At 55.7% G+C, this 19,802-nt stretch overlaps 1 protein-coding gene across 2 annotated transcripts in view; it reads left to right on the top strand.

The window, feature by feature from the left end:
* The window catches only part of PPFIA4 (PTPRF interacting protein alpha 4), a 60,571-nt gene that overhangs the window by 10,208 nt on the left and 30,561 nt on the right, over positions 1-19,802 (top strand). For both annotated transcript variants that reach the window (XM_072844827.1, XM_072844826.1), the window contains exon 2: positions 17,071-17,867. In XM_072844827.1, coding sequence (XP_072700928.1) covers positions 17,631-17,867 — 237 coding nt within the window. In that variant the 5' untranslated portion in view covers positions 17,071-17,630. The remainder of the gene's footprint in view (positions 1-17,070; positions 17,868-19,802) is intronic.

The following is a 19,802-nucleotide window of genomic DNA, read 5'->3' as shown; positions in this document are numbered from 1 at the left end:
GGTGTCAGAGGCATGGGTGTCCCCTCGCAGGGTGATGCTCTCAGGGATGCCGGAGGGACTGCTCGATTTGCTTTTCCGCTCAGGATTCTGGCAGCTGGGTTCCCGGCTGTGCTGATGGCACTGCAAGTACCCTGAGAAAGCAAGGAAGCATCCACGCTCCTCTCCTCAAGCAGTCAGAGCAGGGATCCTGCAACGTGGTACAGCGGCAACGTGGCCCAGGGGCGGCAGGAGAGCAGGATGAGGGCCTCTGTAAAGGATGCTTCAAAATATGGAGGCATTTAACTGTGGCTCGTAGGGGACTCGCTGGTCTGTGGTGGGGTGACGCTAGCCTGGGGCTGCCATCTCCTGCAGCTGCTGTCGCCCTCCTTGCCGGCACGGCCTCTCAGCACCCCATATTTCTCACAGGTCACCCCAGGCACACCTCCAGAAGTCAGCCCACCCCTGTAGTCACCAGGGTGGCTTTCGGGGGCGAGCAGAGCCGTTCTCAGGAGCTTGCTCCCCATCCCACTTGTTCTCCAACTGTTCAGCTTCCCCCATTATATCCCTGTTCTCATCAGTCATTATTTCTCTCTAGGTGAAAGCTTTAATAACATCTGACATTTCAGCCATTTTTGAGTCATTTCCTTTCTTCTACTCCAATTTTCTTCCTCTTCTTCATAACTAGGAAGCCTTTCTTTGTCCTTGGCCAGAGGGGAGGTGTCTGTTATTGCCTCTGTTATCATATTCCAGGAGGTTTGACCAGGTTAATGAAAATCCGTCTCTCTTTCCCTTGTGTGTCGCTTCCACTCCCATCTTCTTTAGCCTGGTTTCTTAAGGAAATGAAACTGAAGGGCTTGTGTCATCATGGCCTTTTCTCTCCCCCACTCGCTCTTGGATGTGTTGGTCTCTCTTAGCAAATCTGGTGGGTTGGAGAGCTCGAAATGCTCTGGGGCTTGTGATGGCTGGCGGGGAGGACAGCGCGAGGCAATGCCCTGGAGGGGCATGGTGCAAGGGGCCGGTGGTGGTGCAGCGAGCTGGGGCTCATCGCCCAGAGAAGAACAGGGCTGCGGATCCCACTGGGAGCACGAGGGGTGCCGGGGCTGTATCCCCAAGCCCCTTAGCTGGGATAACAGGCTGCATCGCCTGGCTATTTTTGCTGCCCAGCTGCTTTTCTTGTGTTCAGGAAGAGAACCAGAGGAGGAGAGTCACTCTGGCCCCGCAAATGGGGTGTTAGTCTGGGTTTCGAGAGACCCGGGCTGTGTGTTCCGCCGCAGACTTGCGCGTGGCTGTGCTCGAGGGCTCTTCCTGCAGCAGCAGGAGCTGCAGCTGGTTTAAGCTAATCTGTTGGAGTGTGAACTGCAGTGACAGAGGAGCCAGCGGAGATTTTCCGCTGCTGTCCACGGCACAGCAGGGAGAGGCAGTAGAGCTTTTCCAGTGGCTGCTGCAAAATCTGGTTTTGCAGTAACATGGGGATTGTGGCACTACTGGCGAGGGGAATCTTGGGGGTCCTGGGAGAAGCACAACGTGCAGTCAGTAGTTCAAGTGCATCAGTGGAAAAGGAGCAAAGTGCTTTTTAGTGTGTCCTTGGAGCTCATTGCCCTTTGCAGCAAGGGATGGGGTACCTCATGAGCGTGTCCCCTCCTTTCCCAGCCTAGCCTGGGGAGAGGGATTGTGCCAGGCTAGGGAGGAGGGTTTGCTGAAGCCCTGCAGCACAGAGGTGCTCTGCCCAGGTCTCGCAGTGGGGAAGCAACCTGTCTGCTTGGCAATTTAGCCAGGGACTTAGCTTTTCTGCAGGTGAGTTACTGCTTGTTGGCACCAAGTCATGTTGTAGAGCTGCACTCTGAAGGTTTCACCCTCGCTGTGCCGTGTCCTTCACTTTGCAGGTACAGGTATTTCTTTTGGGCAACCTGTTCTGCTGTTCTTTCTTCAGCCTTCATCCCATCAGGCCTGGAGCCTTGCTGAACCTCAGCATGGCCCCTGCCTAGTCCCGTTGCCGGAGAAGGAGATTGGGCTTGCCGTCAGGAGCCATGGTTCTCATGGTTCTCTGCCTGGTCCCACCAGGCACCTGCCTTCCCCTTTCCTTTGCGGTCCTTCCAACACGGGGGGCTTGCTGGGTGGCACCAACCCTGCAGAGAGCACAAGGGCACTTGTAGCCTAGCAATGAGCGGGGTCCTCACCAGGTCCCCATGGACTCCCTTCTCTTAGGGGATCCTCAAACATGCAATCCCATTAGGGGGGACGCACAGCAGTGGCTCTGTGTCCCAGCTCATGGTGCATCCCTTTCACTTTGCTTGGCCTCTCCACCTACTTGTGGTCTGCTGGGTGAGAAGGCTTGATGGTGGGAAGACAAGGCCAGCCTTGATGCCACCATGGTCATGCATGATGCAGACGTTTGGGGTGTGTTTTGGAGCTAGGTTTCTTAACCAACTGTGAGACATGGATAAAGGCAGGAGAAGGGCTTGGCAGTGGCCCCTGCTTAGGAGCTGGGTGCTTGCATGGTTTCTCTTTCCAGGAAGGGTTTTGGTTTTCCTTTGTTCTCTCCAGCCTCTCTTTTGATGGCGGTGAGATGGGCTCTGTAACTGAGGAGATCCCAGCTGAATAATCCACTGAGGAAGCTGCTAATTTGAAGACATGTCTGTAATAATTAAATCATTATCTGGAGGGAAGTAGAGAACAGATACCAAAACGGGGCTAATTAAAACCCAAACCCAGGATGACTTGGGCTCTGGGCCAGAGCACAGCATAGTCTGTTGGGGATGTCTTCATGTGTAATTGCTTTTCAGAACACCAGTCCCACCAGAAAACCCATCTGTTCCCTCTCATGAGAGCAAGATTGACCCAGAAACCCTCTTGTCTTGTCCTGTCCCATGTTCCCCAGGCCAGACACAGCTAGAGGATGGCCATATGCTTCACAAAGGGCAGAGGAGATGGTGAGATCCAATCTGGGAGAGTATTCAGTTCTTGGGCCTCAGGAACTAGATTCCTCCATATCTCTGGAAGATTTGGTCCTTATCTTCTTTCAGCCCTCAGGCTTGGCCAATACTCTTTGGAAATCCCTTGAGATCTAGGAGCAAGGTTGGCTCATATCTATGCCTACTCCATGCATGGAAGGATTTGGACCTACAAGGGTGCCACAGGGAACCAGTGCCTGGGAGGAAGGTGGCTTTGGCTGTAGGGTGAGATGGGTCTTGTTCAGGTTGACTCCACGTCTGGGGTGGGAGCACTGTGGGAGAGGTTTTTTGTGCTGCATCGCCTGTAAGGACACAGTGCATTGCTGGATATGAGCCCGGCCCTTGAGTTATCCTGGGGCGTCAGCTCTGAGCAGGTCCAGATAGGTGGAGGTGGCTCTGCCGAGCTGAAACATGGTGACCGGCAGGTGTGGTTGTGATGTTGGAGGGGAGAAAGGGTCTTTGGATAGCACTTCATGCTATGCCATGACGATTGCAGATGTACAGGGTGGGTGTTAACGTGCATACCCAGAGGTGCTGTGAATGCTTTGCCTGAGGCCACCACGTCTGTCAGCAGGGCCAAGCCCTTTGCAAAGGACAATGCATAAAAACCCCACCTCCCATTTTCAGGATGCTGGGTCCAGGGTAAATTCAATCCTTTTGAGCTCCTGCACTGGGTGGATTTCTGCGTCAGGGAGGTGTTGCTGCTCTGTCTGCATAGACTGAAGGTCCTAATGTGGGTGGTAGCAAGGTGAAACCCAGCAGCAAGCATCGCTTCAGCCGAGCTGGCCTTGAATCACTGTATTTCAGCAGGGAAGGTCTTGCAGCTGTCCAAACCAGGCCCCTTCCGAAACTGGTTAAGATAAATTGGTGCATTTACCTAGTGGAGACAAGGTCAGGGAGCTCTGTCTGTCAGGTGTGTATGTCCTGAGCATCGCTCAGCGAATGCCCCTGTATTGGCACGGCAGGTAAAGGTCATCTCAGGTGGGCTGGTGGCTGCAGGCAGCATCTGAGCTTGGGAAGATGGAAGGAGGGCACGGCATGGGAGGCTGGGCAGGGAGCCACTTCTGCTCGGGTGAGCATCCCACCAACCCGACACATGTTATTTTTTTTCCCCTACGTTGCCCTGGAGGGACTGCAGCATTGCAGTAGCACAGCGCTGGCACTGCGACGGTGACGTGGTGGATCTCGGGGATGGGCTGCTTCAGGCTGAAGCATCTCTAAGCCAGTGCTGGTTGAGCTGGGTTCTGCTTGGTCTAACATCTGCAGGCACTGTAGGATGCCCAGGGTCCAAAATTGTGTCGTAAAGAAGCCAGAAATGTAAAGATGTCTGCAAAAATGGTCACTAAACCTTCTAGAAAATGTTGGCTCAGCTGCTGTGCTTGAGTTGTGTGTGGAGAGGGACTCCCAACCCCGTGTGTGTCCTGTCGGCTTGTAAGTTTTAATATGGTGCTTGCTTTTAATAGAGAGGGCGCACAACATGGTCGTCTCAGGCAGCAGATGTGTCGCCAATGCATTGGGTCATCCCCTTCCCTTCATCCCCCCTCCAAGGATTTTAAAATTTCCTGGCCACCATGTTTTTGAGTGCCCACAGGAGCACTGCTCAAACGGAGGGACCAGGGTGGAAACCATCACGGCTGCGTCTCTTCCAGCCAGTCGTGCACCAATGTAATTACCTACATTTAATTTCTTTAAAAGCCTGCCGAGCTGCAAACACGGTTCCCCCCTCTCCTGGTGATGTCTCATATGGATCGGCCAAATCCTGCTCTCACCTCTTCCTGGGGTGGTTCGGGGGATCGTCCCTGGTGCCAGTGCTTGGCCATGGGGCTACTTGCCGCAACTGAGTGTGTGCAGGAGCTCCTCGAAGTGCTGGGGAGGATTGCAAAGTGCTGTGTCGAGGGGTTTTGTGCCGATGGGCGTAACGGGGGTGGATGCTTCTTGGACGCCCTTTGAGGGTGATGGATGGAAACACGGGACAGGCTCGATGATGGAATGGGGGACACCACCTTTGCAGTCTTCTTGAGTGAGCTGGGCATGGTGTGGGACCTTGCGGGAAGCACAGCGGGGACAAGAGCACAAGCTCCCGGGGCTCTCGGTGCCAGGCACGGGGCTTTGCCCGGGGTGCACTGGGTGCTGCCAGGAAGGACGCAGAGCTCACTGCATTAGCTTAGCTCCACGGACCTGACATTTTAAGAGGGAATGAGTTGGAAATTGAGCTGAACTAATGCCCAGCACTGCTTTTTGTGACGATAAATGCTCAGATGAGAGCTCTGCTGACACAGAGAAGAGCTGCCACCCCACTGCAAACCACAACACTCCCCACGCTTTCTGGAGCAATTTTATGTTAGTTCCCTCAATTTGAAGCTTGTGCTGTTTTTTCAAATCCCCCAAACCAGGGGAACAGTGCTGCGGCACTGTATTTCCTCTGGCCGGTGTCTCTGCTCATCCAGCGCGGTGCTGAGCATCTGTAGATCTGGTGCTGGTGCAGAGGAACAAGGATGAAGGCAGTGCTGGGCATGCACCGTTGGGACCGCGGCAAGCGGGATGGGTGCCAGGATCACCGAATGGGCATGGTGATAGCATGGGCTGGAGCATGCTCACTTGTCCCTGAATGCCCCATAGTGCCAGCACATTTGCTGGCCTCTTCGGGGACATCTCCAGGGGACGGTTGCCCTGTGGCACTCCTGTCCCTCCCCACTGATACACCCAGGCTCCCAGCTGGGATGGGAACCCCATCCCCGGTGGCTCAGCCGCCGGCGCACCGGGACCACGCTGGGTAAGGAGCTGGCCGGTGTCCGTGGCTGCTCTGCCCTCTGGGCCAGTCCTGCTCCGCCTGCCTGGGCTGCGGGAGGTGGCCTTTCTGCCCCATAAGCAATGGGGGTCATTAGCTGGGGTACGGGTGTGCTAGTTAATGAAGAGAGAGGGGAAGGAGGGGGCTGGTGGAGCTGAGAGAAGCCCTCGGGGGCTCTGCTCAAAGCTCCCTGCTGGGTCTAACACAGCTGGTGACATTCACAAAAAGCTTGATTTATTCTTCCCGATCTTCTCCAATACTTGGGATCTCTGGGGGGAACTGGACTTAATATATCCCTTATATCTTCCTTGTGGACTATATCTAGGAGGAATGAGTTCCAGATGGAGCTTTTTTCCATGGCAGGGTATTTCTGAGGTGCTCTCTGTGGTTTCTCTGATAGCTAATAAGGGTTGAGCTCATTCCACCATTCTCCTAAAGGGGAACGACTTGCATTTTCCTTCTCAACTCAGTTCTCAAAGCACAGCATCTTCAGGACCTTCACCTCACTGGTGCAGTGAGCTGGGAACATAGTCCTCTGCTTCACAGTGTTTGGGGACGTACAGGGGCAGAGTCAGCACCAAAAATTCCTTCTTGCAAGAAACAAGGCTTAAAATGCCAGACAAGTGCAGGAGAAGCCTTCCTGCAGTGCTGTCCAGCCGAGGCCAGCACTTGGTGCTTTCCTCCTGCTATGGCTGGAGACTGTGTGCCGGGCAAGCTTCATCTGTGGGCTCATTTTGCATAACGAAAAGTGTGGGTTGAAGATGTGGACTTACTCGATGCAGGTTAGACAGAAGCAGACAGCTCTAGTGTCTGTGCCTTGCCCCCGGCCACCTTTTAAATGTCACTGTCCTCAGATATCCCCGCATGGCTGCTTGTGCCATGCCATGCCATGTCATGTCCTGTTGTTTGCCATGTACCGCAGGGATGAGACGCCGGGAGATGACAGCCGGCTGCCTGGGCCCTCGCAGGCACGTGGGCACGGGCATGGTGGGAGCGGCAGCAGAGTTATTCCAGCCTGGGTTGGGGGTGGATGGGGACCGTGCTGCAGTTTGTCTCCATCTCTGCCTGCTCCTTACTGGGACCAGTCCTGCCTTCTGTGCTCCTCTGCTGGCTTCATCCACCCTTTCCAAACCACGTGGGGGGACAGCCAAGATGCCAAAGGACCACAGCTTGGCCAGGGAAGGTTGTGGTTATCCCTGGCATGAGGATGCTTGGGAGGAAGAGCAGGTTTCAACCAGGTGGGGATTTAACCCCACGATTCTGCCTTGCCCTACACAGAGTGGGGCAACCACAGCTCTGAGATCCCATCCGCCCACGTGTCCCAGTAGGGGTAGAGATGCATGGGGTATGTCTGGGTTTTTTTCCCCGTGGATGTTGCAGAGCTGTCCTGGAACTGGATCTGGCCCGATCATCCTCAGAGCCTGACTGCACAGAGCCGAGAGTCACGCTGGTATCCCGCTCCCCACCAAGGCCTGTCTGCAGCTGGGTGAAAGCTGTTCAGTAATTAGCTGCGCCATCAGCAAAGGAATTAAATAACTTGCTAAAGTTACTTAGCACAAGGAAGGGAAAGCAGAAGGGATGAATACAAGGGGGATCCCCCCCACATTTCTTGAGTTACCAAAACCATCTGAGTTGCCTCTGGTTGGGGTCATCCAACGCCCAAGCCAAGATGTCCCCTCTCTTCTTGAATAGGAAGGACTAAAACCTCCTGTTTTGGGAGGATGGAGGAAAGCGATGTCCTGATGCACCGGGGGAGCCCCTGGATTGTCTGAGGGTGGGATGGGGAGCACAGGGAGGGCTTGGGGCGCAGGTCTCTCTGCCGTTATCTCTTCTTGTGTGCTAAAGTGGTCGATGGTGAATTGCTGAGCTCTGGAGGCCTCCCCATGGCGTGGGTCATGCTCCAGGACCGTTGCTTTTCCCTTTCAGGTTGCGTTGGCTGCGTAACCTCCCTGAGTGTGAAGCAAGGACGTGTTCCCGAGTCTGCCGCCATCCAAACTGGAGCCAGCAGCACTAGGCATTTCCCTGGGCTGTCCTTTATGGCTCTGAATACCCTCTAATACTTCCCAAATTTCACATTGAAAGCCCAGTCTGCCTCTTCTCTGGCTGTCCAAATTACCTCCCTGGGCTCTTCCTCAACACCACTCAAAATTTATGGTCCGGTGAAGGATAGTGGCAAAGTGCAGAAGACCTGCCTGAGTGGGGCAGGGAGCGGGGTGCTGCTCTGGACCCTGGGGAGCTCACTGAGCCACTTTCCCTTTCCACCGTTCATGGAGTTGGCAGCCAGACTTCATAATGGGAAATGGGCAGATGTGCAGCAGATGTGTGGGAGCTATTATTATTGCTGAGGCTCATTGCACGGAGGGCCGTGCTTAGGGTGTGGATGATGCTCCTGAGTGTGGAAGAGATGCCAGCGACGTGGTAGAAACCCTGGATCTTGGGCGGACGAGGCATGCAAGCTGCTTAGGGCGAGCGGCTGCTGCGTTAGGATGCACATGGTGTTTGCCGTGGGGTTTCTTTACAGGCAGCAGCCTCCCGTGTCCCCTGGGCTGGGTGCAGAAGCCCGAGCTGCGTGCTGTAGCGTGGGTACCGGGGCCCGGGTGGGTGAAGAGGTACTTCTCCATCTTTTCACTGGGCTCGGGTGCACCCGTGGTGCAGATTTCAGCAGCCCCCTTTCGTGCTGGTGACTCTTCCCCCGTCACTGAATAAATTAGCACCAGCAAGTGCTCACAGTGTGTGACTAAAGCAGGGCAGGGGCTGGTCTGGCAGCGAGGAGGAGGGCCCCCGGTTCCGGGGTGTCAGGCGCCCAGATGAAATAACTCCTCATCAAAAGTGTCATGGGGGTGGGAGGGATGTACCCATGGCAAAACCTCAAGTGAAATCATGGAAAATCCCCAGCCATCCCTCCAAGTCTCAGCCACGACTGAAGTTATGCCCTGCTAGTGGGGAAACTGAGGCACAAAGCCTCACTTTCCCAACGGTGAGGGGACTTTTGCAGTGACGCCGCCTCTGTGACAAGCGCACAGTTTTCTCCCCATGGTCGTAGACTGCTTCCCTGTGCCTTGTTCCTTCTCAAAGGAGCCTGCATCCACCTTGGGCTGGAAACCAGCCCAATTGCTGGGATCGCAGTGCTCACCTTCACTTGCAGATTCATCTAGGGGCTGGTTCACCTCGACATGCTGCTTCTAGAAGAGCCGTGGCGATTGAATTTCCCTCTGCTGCTTGTTTAAACTAACCTTGAATGAAGCAGAAGTCAAAGGCTTTGTCCTAACAGAGCAAAGGACGTAGGGTTTGGTTGCAAAGTTATAGAAAAAAAGAATGAAACAGCCGTGTGCACTCACAGGGACAGGGAGCGGACAAGCTATTGAAAAAGGAAATGATTGTAACCAGTGTTGTGGCTTTTTTGCATCAAGTCGGTTGCTGTTAATACCCCTCCTTGTCTCTGTGGATGGATCTGAGTGCAGACCACATCCCGGAAGAGGGATGTGAGCTCGATGTCATGCATCAGGTGCATCCTTCTCCTCCCTTCCAGGGAGTCTGGCTCGTGGCACAAAGTGGTTTCCTAACTGCTCACCCATTGAAGGAATCAGTATTTCTCCAGCACTGCCGGCAGTTCCATCATTTCAGCGATGCTGCTGGGTTTTTGTGGAAATCCACTACAAAACCTTATCGGTGCAGGTGACTGGAGTGGGATTGTGGTGACAGGATTTGGGGGATTTGGTTTGCGTTTCTAATGGTTTGGGGTAGCCCCTTCTGCCTGCTGGGGCAGGTCTGCAGCAGAGCGAAATCCAGCTCATGGGCTTGTTATGGTGACCGTATTCCCTTGCTTCACCAGCACACTTGCTGGGCTCCCATGTGAGCTCCTGGCCGCATGGGATCCTCACGGGTTTAGCAGCAACTTCAGACCTGTTGTCCTCTCTCCCCTTGGTTGTGTTTTTGGCAGTTGCAAACCCAGAGCTGAAGTTTGAAGGTGAGCCTGGGCTTGCTGAGTCTCTTGGCCAGGCTTTGGGATCCCACTTGTCAGAGGGATCGTCCAGTTTGGAGCCCCTCCAAGGCTCATTCCCGTCTGTCATCTTACCCCAAAGTGCAATGGCAGGAAGTTTGCATGTTGGTGTGTCTTTACCCCAGCAGTCCCTTCCCGTGCCAGATTCCTCCTTGCAATAAACTGAGGTTACGCCTTTCTCTGGGGTCAGTTGAGGACACGTAGCCCATTTTGGAAACAGGGAAACTGAGTCAGGAACCATAACATGACCGATACAACACTGCAAGGGGTAACACAGTCCTGTAAATTGGCACGTGTGACCGAGTTTAGGTGCCAACCCCTGTTAGGGGTGTTCACTGTCCTCCGCACTGTGCACCCCGTATCCGCGCCGGAGGATCCTCATCGTCTGACAAGCTTTTTGTTGTGGAACAATTGTGTTTCTGCACAATGGCGAGGAGCAGGTGGCTTTCTGAAAATACCCGCTGGAAGTTGTGTGTAATGCCTCCCCTCCCACTGGGAACTATAAATATCGGTTGAATACTAACACTTACTTCTCCCTGCAAAGAAACAGCCAGATCTGGACATTTTTCCTCCCAGTTTCTCCTCTGGCTTAGCGACTTGGAGCAAGCAAGGGCTGAGGATGGGAACTGCTTTTTGGTTTTGGAGCAAGCCTTTGGGGCAGAGGCGTACCCGTTAAGGTAAGATAGTGGGAGTAGCTATCTTTTATTGCTTGCGGGGTCCTCTGTCCCCATGCTTTAGGAGCACCCACTGCTTCCCTGACACCTCTGAGACAGGCTCCGAAACCTGTAAATGCTGCCCAATCATCCTGTCCTGCCAGGGTTGCATCTCCAGCGAGGGACAAGTTGGGCTTTGTCCCCCGGAGAGCGAAGGACATGTTGCTGCGGGTGTGGGGATGCCGGGTGACTTCGTGGGCCTGGATGGGAGAGGAGGCACCGCTACATCTTTTCTCAGGGCTCAATCACATCCATAATGCAGATCTCCGCAGCGGTGACTCTCCCCCGGTGAATCCATCTCACCCTTTAGTATGTGAATCTAATCCTTTGCTGCTAAAAATTGGCACCTTATTTCTGGCCAGAATGCCTCATTTCCCTTACTATCCCTGGGTGTCCTGGCCACAGGCTGTCCCTGGCATCAGCCGGGTACCATCTGCGCGGTACCCTGCCGTCGGCAGGGCTGCGTTAGGGCAATTGGAGGCACCATCACCATATGGACCCCATGGTATATTGGATCTTCCGTGTCTTTCTCAGGGGACTGGAGGTCCCCAGAGGCCACAGTGCATCCTGGGACTAAATATAAGGACTCAGGAGAGATGCTGGGATGAGGCTGTATCTGCTGATTGGTTTTCTTATTGAAATGCACCTTTTTCCCTGTGGATTGCCCAGGATGGAGAAGCCAGGGTTCTTGAGCTTGCAGACAGGACTGCTCAGGTCCAGGCTTGTAAAACTAAGAGACCTGTGGAGCATATAGACAGGGTCTGTGACAAGTATGGGGATGGGGTGAGGAAAGGAAGGATGAGGAGGGACCCTCGGGGTCTGTGGGGCTGTAGAGGGGGATGCGAGGAGCTCGTGGCACACGTGGAGCTCAGCTGGCTGTCTCCGATGCAGACAAGCCCCATCCGGACACTGTGGCACAAGCAGCAGCTCTCCTGCGGTCTCAGGGCAGCTGAGAATCGCCTCAGGAGGTGAAATCTCAGCCCGTGGCCCGCACGAGCATGTGGCAACAGCATCTCTGAGACCTGCCGCGGGTGAAGATTTCCATTTCTAGGCTCTGTGCTTAAAACAGCAATTTCCACGGTTGAGCCAGGGCACTTCAGCATCCTCTTTGTCTTGTGCACAGGAATAATCTCCATTTTCTCAGCCTCTAATTACCACGTCTCCCACCGAGGGTAAAATGGAAAGCGGGCTCTGTGGGTTGATGGAGATGCTGAGGATGTTCCTGCTCTGCCATCTGCAAGCCGTCCCACGGCTCAGTGGATCAGGACTGACCTTCCCCGGGGCAGACTGGGGGGGATCAGTGGCTCAGCCTGTCCTGGCTGCTCCAAAGTGGTGTCCGACTTCAACAAGGGTGGGAAGGACTTATTCTGGGACATGGCTCCATCTGCAGGAGCAGCGATGGGGACAGTCTTGCTGGAAATGTAAGGGTACGACCCTTTTGCAGCCTGTCCATGTAATCATGTTTAACGCAGCATCACAAGGAAAAAGTGAAAAAAGAAGTGCTGCAAGAAAAAAATGGCAAAAGGGCATCACCCTCCTCCTTCCTTCCAAGTCTGGCTGGGAGGGGGTCAGCGCGGGATGCCGGGACCCTGTCCTCAGCTGGTTCAGCGGAGGGGTAGCTGTCCTTGCACCGGTGAGCTGCAAGCAACGGCTGCTGGTGTGGGCTCTGCCGCCCTGACTGCACTGCTCTTTTGAGGCCAGGTTGGGCGGCTGATGAGGATTTTCTAGGAGCGGAAAAGATCAAACTGACGTTTTTATGGGATGATCAATCTCCGCGAGCTTGTTGCCTCCGAGGTGCGCGTTAAACCCTCTTTGCCAGCTGCCTGCTGGGGTGGTGATCTTGCTGACAGAGCCATGGAGGTTTTTTTCTTTCTTTTGTCAGGGCTGAGATGAGAGTGAAGCTGTTCAGAGAAAAAACACGAGCCTGTCTCTGCCTCGGTGCACGGGTGGTTTTGTGTGTGGATAAATGCTGGGTGTGCTTCTTTCCCTGATGGAAATGGGAAAGCCAGGCTGCTCCCTGGGCGCTGGGTGGGTGCTGTGCTCTGCACCGCGGTCTGAGCATCCTGCAGGCAGCTTGGCTCGCTACAGAGTCACGCCGAGCAAATAATCAGCCCAAGGGAAAAAAAACCCTCTGCTCTCCATCAGCTGCTCCATGTCTGGGCACCGTTGTTGCAAACCAGCCTCTCCAAGTGGGCAGCGCATGACTGTGCTGTTTGCCTTCCCAAAGAGTGGGGAAAGCATCATTTTGTGGGGGGGAAGGGGTAGTAAAGCAAGCACGTTTTCACTGGCAACAAACCTGCTTCCAGCAAGTCTGTGCCTGGCAGCCCCGTGGGACTAAAAATACCCAGCAAAGGGCTAGAGCTGCGCAGTGTCTGTTTTCTCAGCTCACCAGCTGTCTCCTCGCATCCTCACTCCTCTACCCAATGATTATCCCATCAGTTAAGGCCCTCTAAACCCAGGCAGTAGCATTTACGTAGTTTTACCAGATACAGTTGAAAGGTTGAGATTCACAGGCAGCGTTTTGCTGCTAATTGCGAGGAAGCTCAGACCCCTCCGACATCCAGTGCCGAAGGGCTGCTTTCGGTCTGCCCTCGCTGCTGTTAAAGTCACCAGCAAAGTGATGCATTTGGGCCGTCATCCACACTGACATCCCCAAGGTCCTTAAAAGAGACCGGTTGGGCATGCGGGTCTGCCTAAGAAACGCTGAACTTCGCTATGCGGGGATGGCGTCTTGTGTATGCAGCCACCAGCTGGGCTCCCGGGGGGAGGAGGTGGGTGGGAATGGGTGATATTCTGTTGCTTTTAGATAACGGAGAAAATCCCAACGTTTGAGGTGGTACAGAAATGAGGGGATGCTCGTGTCGAGGGGAGCTGACCCTAGGCAGGAGCTCCCTGCACACGTGTCCCTGCACGCATGCACATCCCTGCACTCGTGCACATCCCTACTCATGTGCACGTCCCTGCGTGCATGGGTGTTGCTGCATGCGTGCGTGTCCCTGTGTGTGCGCACAGCCCTGCACGCTCACCCGTGCCTGTTGCTCACCGAACACACTTCCTGCTCCAAAGGGCTTGAAGGCAGCAGGTATCAAACCCATCCTGGCCCTGGCTTCCTCATTTGGCATCACAAATAAAACCTTTGCAACGGCCCTGACCCTGGATGATGGTCCTTCCCATTAGCTGGGCTACTCCTGGGGCTTGTGGTTTTGCTGTTGCTCTGGTTTTGCAGTCAAAGCTGCTGTGGTTGAATCTAGAAATAATTGCTCCCGAGTCCGTGGGGTAGGAGAGTTGCCCAGTGGTTGTTGGCGGGATGGCTCTGCGACGGGGACGCTAGAGGCAGCTCCGTGTCTGTCCGTAGCGGTTATGGACGTGACCAGTGCCTCCGCAGTGCAGTGCAGGGAGTTTTCCACTCTTGGGGTCTGCCCTGGTTTCAGCCAGGAGATGGGCACACGTGGCTGAAATGTTTCCAGAAGTACACTCGGAGGTGGCAGAGCATCAGCCTGGATTTACCGGCCAGGGACCCACTGGCAGAGGGATGCTCATGGTGCAGCGGTGTCGTGGGGAGTACAGAGAGCCCTGAAAGCCCTGGGCTGGCCGTCCACCACCTGCCTGGGGGTTTGAGGCCAGGATGAGGAGGGCTTTGGCTGCTCTTTGTGGTGGTAGGAAGTCTCATCCCTGTTTGTGGTGCTTCTCCAGCTGCAGAGGATTGTAGCAGCTCTCCTTGCCTTATGCCACAGTGCATATCCTCCATTCTACCCATGCCTGGTGGCCCAGGGTGCAAGGAGAGAACATGACCGCCCTTCAGTGAAGACATCCCCCAGGTCCTGGGAGCGGAGGAGCTTTGAGTCCACTAAACGTTGCCTTGTTCTGAGCAGACAGTTTTATGCTGTATCACATCTCTGCTGAGCGTGCTCAGGAGGGCAGAGCACAGATGCTTTTGGGGAGCAGCGAGATGGGATGAGTCTGTCCTGGACCAGCATCGGTGCCGTGCAAGGTCCCCCGTGATCCTGTTATCACCCTTGCCAGGCTGAGGTGTCCAGGCTGTGCTTATCATCCCCAGCCTCCCTTCCCAAGCACAGCAGATATAGCAGGATATAACTGCGTACAGGAGCAGGTTGCAGTGAAGCAAAGCACATGAGCTTACCCAAACCGCCCCAACCACCCACGCACAGGCTCAACCGTGGAGGAAGCAAAAAGAAAATTAGCTCTTGGGTGATGCATGGGGTAAATCTGTGCTTCCTCCTGCACCGTGTGGGTCCAGCCCCTTGGATTACCTCCATGGGGTGTGGGGAGCTGCCACAGCCCTGCTGGGACTCTGCAGAGTCTCTTCATGGTAAGCGAGTCTCTCCTTTGCAGCAGGGATAAATTTCCATCCCATCATTGCTCCCGTCAGATTTATGTCTTGGCCGTTCCCTGCAGCATTTCCCCTCCCTGAGTGTCTGCAGGGCTCTTCCCTCTATGCCTTGATTGATATCTCTTAATTCACCTGCTAATTAATTCAGTTCCTTGCCAGCAGCTGAAGTGGGGATGCAGCCACACGGCTGATTTTGCCATTCACGTCATGCTTGTGGGGCTGTCTGGCTTTCCACGTTGGGGACATGCTTTCTCCATGCTCATCCCACAAACAGAGGCACAGCAGCAACATGAGGCGTGAAAGTCGCCTCATTTGGGTTTTGCACCCAAATTAATAGGGCTTAGCCCTGGGGAAGGCTGATTTCTGCTCTTCTTGGCCCCAAGTCTCCCTAGAGCCCGGGGCATCCGCCCTCCAGGAAGGCTGGCAGCATGGCCATGCTCATGTGTGGGTACCACTGGGGCTGCTAATGAGGGGAAGGAGGACTGGAAAACATTTTACCTGCTTAATTATGGGAACTCATGTTCAACATGGGGCTCATGTCCAACTCAACCCAAGGAGAGCAGGGGGCTGGAGTGGTCCCCTGCCCTGTGCCTTTTCCTCCACCAGCCTCCGTTTTGCAGGGATGCTGCAGGGATGGGATGTCAGTCACAGCTATCCCGTCATCCATGTCCCGGTGGCCCGGAAGGAGCGTGAACAAGCCTCAAAGGTTCAGGGCAGCGTTACGTGCCAGTAACAGGTTTTATCCCACTTGAGGAACGCAACTGAAGTCTGTAAAGGGGGAGGACGTTGGACAGACACCTGCGGGACGCCCTGTCCCACGTCCCCAGCGTGCAGGAGCCAGCTTTCAGCACAACGCTCTCCATGCACATTGAGGGGCTGGTGCTTTTGCCAGAGCTTCTCTATTTTTAGAGGGATTTTTGTATCAAACTTCCCATCAGCTGATGAGCCAATGTCATCCCAAGAACAGAGCTACGGTTCCCCCGGTCCCGGCAGCGTGTGTCTGCGCATCTGGGTGCGCACAAAAGCATCTTCTTACGCACGCCACCTTTGAACGGGGGAGAAGTGCCCTGCTGTGCCACCGAGCTATTTGGGACATAAGCTTTTATTCCAGTCTAAAGGGCCAGAACGGGCTGATCTGGCCCATCACTGCGTGCAGGTCCTTTTTGTCTGTGTGCATATGTTGTTTTGAAAGGATATAAGGATATAAGGATATTCTGACCTAGCCTCAAGCATTATATCTGTTGTAAAGATTTAAAAACTTGCTAAGTTAAGGGGGACTTTCTCATAACCAGTGTTAGATCAGCAGCCTTGGCACTGAGCTTATCCCCTTGCAGACAAAGCCTGGTGAAGATGGCAATATGGGGTGGGCAGGTCCCCAGGGCAGCTGGGGTGACAGTGACACACTGACCCTCGCTGCTGGGGACCCTCGTCCGGCTGTAGTGAGCTGAAGCTCACCCAAATGTCTGTGTCACCAAAAGTCCCTGTCTGGCATCTTGCTTGCAGCTCGGATGGGGGACATCCCAGCCTCTTGCCCCAGTGGTTTTGGGCTACAGAAGTGGAGGTGAGGCTGCAGGTACCAGCATCGCCCCTGGGATCAAGTCCCTGGGCCCACCCATGCTTTAATCCAGCCTAAATCCAGGCTGCTGCCCAAATTGGCAGCTCTGCCTCTGCCCTCCAGCTTCTCTTCCCTGGCACCAGCTGGGGAACGGTGCTTGTGCCTGGGCAGTAATTCGGGGATGCTGCTGCTTCCAGCCCCTGGGTAGAGGTTTGACTGATGGAGGATGCACTGAAGTTCAGTTAACACTGAGTGGCTGGTCCCACTGCACCCGTCCCCATTGGTGCCGCAGGGAGAGGCAGGGTGAACGTTGATCATTCAGCTCATTTGTTCCTGTGACTTCATGCCAGGTTTGGGCCAAACTCAGGTTTGAGCCTGATTTTCTGCAAACGGAGTTTCTGCAGCTGGAGGACACTTGGGTCACGGGGTCCCTCGGTAGCCAGGTGCTCTGCAGAGGCTACGAGATCTTAGCCTGAGATACGTGAATGCCAAAGACTATTGCAGGATTTTGGGTCCTGGGGATGCTGTTCCCTGCAGCTTGGTACCGTACTGGGTGCGGTGTAGCGACCACGTGGGTGCAGGGTGGTACAACCTGACAGAGCTCATTGCTGGGGGTCCTGAGCCCTCCTGTTGCAGCCCTGCAGGGTTTGATGGCGTCAAAGGGTGCTGGGCAGGTGCCCTGGGCATTTCGGGGTCAGCAGGAGGGATCTGATCTCTGTCCCCTCTCCTGTAGGTCACCGCTGTGTGTTCGAAGAGCTGTGATGCCAAAGGGAGACACGTTCCCGCACCAGCAGTGACCATCTCATCCAGCCTTGGGGAGAACAGCCCACCGTCACCAGGCTCCTCCTCAGCATGCCTGGGCAGCCCAAATATCCTCCGGACCCTCCCTGTGCTGCTGCCAGCTTGGGCTCCCTGCTCGGACAAGTCCTCGAGGGTCACTTCACCCCCATGGCTCACTGATGCTGCAGCCCCTTCGAAAGGCATCAGAGAGGTTACACAGGGGACCCTGGCAGTGCCAAGCAGCCGAGCAGGGGGATTTAAGACTGCGAGGGCCTTGTCAGTGCCAAGGACGTCCCTCCATCCCCTCCGGAGTGATGCCAGCTTCTGCTTAGCACCCAAGAAGAAGGGATGGGGGATCCCCCCACCTTCACCACCCCATTGCCCCCTCCTGTGCTGGCTCCCCTGACCCACAGGAGCCTGTAGTGATGTGATCAGGGCCCCGCGGCTCAACAGTACCCACCACCTGCCCCACCAGGTACCTTCAGGACCCTCGCCCACCCATCGCACCCCGCCATGATGTGCGAGGTGATGCCCACCATCAGCGAGGGGGACCCTCTGGGTCCCCCACAGGGCTCCGAGGCGGACGCTGACTTCGAGCAGCTGATGGTGAACATGCTGGATGAGAGGGACAAGCTGCTGGACACCTTGCGGGAGACCCGCGAGACGCTCTCTGTCACCCAGAGCCGCTTGCAGGAAACCCTACGGGAGCGTGACCAGCTCCAGAGGCAACTCAACTCAGCCCTTCCACAGGTAAGGATCTGGCCCTGGGATCAGCAGGAGCCTTCATTGAGGCATACAAGGGCGATCAGCTGCTCAGCTGTGATTTTTAGCTCATGCCTTTAGGAAGGCTGGCTTTGTGTGATAGCAGTGATGCTGCTGGGTGTATTGCACCTCATGCCAATAGTAAAACCCGTAGGTTCTCCCAGGCCAAGCCACAACCAGCTGGAACAGCTCCCCTTCTCTTCTGTACCCCTCGTTGGTCTGTGAGTCCATGTGGGGAGGCGTGGGACTGTAATCCCCTCTCTTGCACAGGGGAATGGGTATGAAGAAGGGGCAAAACCTTCCCAAGGACACCCCAGGGCGACGGGGAGGCAGACGCAGAGCCTGCGCTTGCCCATTGGCACGGAAGAGTGCTTAGGGAGCAGGCAACACATTTCGGGTAGCAGATCTGGCTTGCTGCCTCCAGCCAGCTCTTTGAGACGTCGGGCAGTCCTTGGTTTCATGACTCCCCGCTGGCACTTACAGAGTCCCCGAATGGGGACATTAACCACATTCCTTCCCCACTGCTGGAGGGAAGCCCCTGCTCCCTGCCCCTTCCCTTGGCAGGAGGGATCCTTTCCATCAGCCCCATTGCCTGGTGGGGTGATGGGACTTACTTTGTCTTGAGCTCGGTCCTGAGAGGGGACGCTGGAGGCAGAGCTGCGTGCAAAGTGTAGATCGGGACGTCGCAAGGGACCCCTTTGTTCCCTGAGCCAGAGTAGCTGGGCAGCAGGCAGGGAGGCTGCCAGAGGTCTGTGCTGAGCAAGCAGCCCAGGGCATGGGGAAATGAGGCTCCAGTGGGGTTCCTGTCTCTGCCGAGAGCCTGGTGTTGCTCTGCTCCTGGCTCCTCCACCTGCAGCACCCGCTCCAGGTACTCCAGAGACCTGGACTCGAGCTTGTCCTCCACAAACAAAGATGCTCAGGTCAGAAGAAGATGGGGTGGATCAGTGTCACAGGGCTGCGCAGGGTGGAAATGAGCTGCCCACCTTCCCTGTGGGGTCTTGTGGGGCCGCGTCCCAGGGCCCAGACTTGGGGGAAGAAGGATACGGGGTGGCTCTTGCACCACTCCATTGTGGTTGTGATGTGGGGAGAGCCAGCGAGGAGCCCAGCAGCCAGCGGAAGCAGGAGGCTTCAAACGCTTACATCCGTGTCGACTGTGCCAGTGCTGAGACCTTAGATCCTCCTGTCTTACCTGGGTGCTGGGGTTTGGGGGCACCCCAGGGAGATGGGAAATAACCAATGGATCAAAACTGGTGGCACAAGCCAGGACAGAGCTTGGGCTGGTGTCCGGCCAGCTCTCGGCATCCCTCCACTCTGAACACGGGAAATCAGCTCAGGAGGAAGGCAGCCCATGTCCCCATCCACGGAGCTGGGCTGGTCCTGGCTCTGCCTGGGCTGCTGAAAGCAAAACACCTGACAGTGCTTCCCCGGGAGCTCCTGGGGTCCCCGTGGATGAGTTGCTCTCTGTCCCTAGAGACACGCTGGGATGTGCCCAAGTGTTGGGTGCAGGCAGGGCCACCACCACCTCCCGTGTGCCGGGCACTTGCAGTCCCCTCTGCTCCCAGCTTCCCACCAGCGCGCGCTGGAGAGAGCAAGCCAGGTCACCCTGAGCACACACTGCCCGCCCTGCCACGGCTGCCTCGGATTAAGGGACCGTGCGGATTTAGTCTCCGCTCCTGCTCCAATAAAGGGTCCCGGGTGCCTCGGCACGGGCGGTGCGCAGACGGAGCAAACTGGGTCAGCGCAAAGGGACTCGGTGGCAGCGCCTGCACCCACGAGCCCGCTGGGTGCCCTGCTCCAGCCGGGGCTGCCTCCAGCTCCCTGCACCGCAGCGAGGGATGTGGTTAGGGCAGGTGGCAGATGGGGAATTTCCCTGAGCTCCCGCTGCTTCCCGCTGCCCTGCCTGTCCCTGCGCGGGCAGGGGGG

The sequence above is a fragment of the Ciconia boyciana genome, chromosome 23 (assembly GCF_034638445.1).
Source record: "Ciconia boyciana chromosome 23, ASM3463844v1, whole genome shotgun sequence".
Classification (NCBI taxonomy): Eukaryota; Metazoa; Chordata; class Aves; order Ciconiiformes; family Ciconiidae; genus Ciconia; species Ciconia boyciana.
Note: the sequence above shows the minus strand (reverse complement) of the source record. Positions and strands in the feature narration are given on the sequence as shown.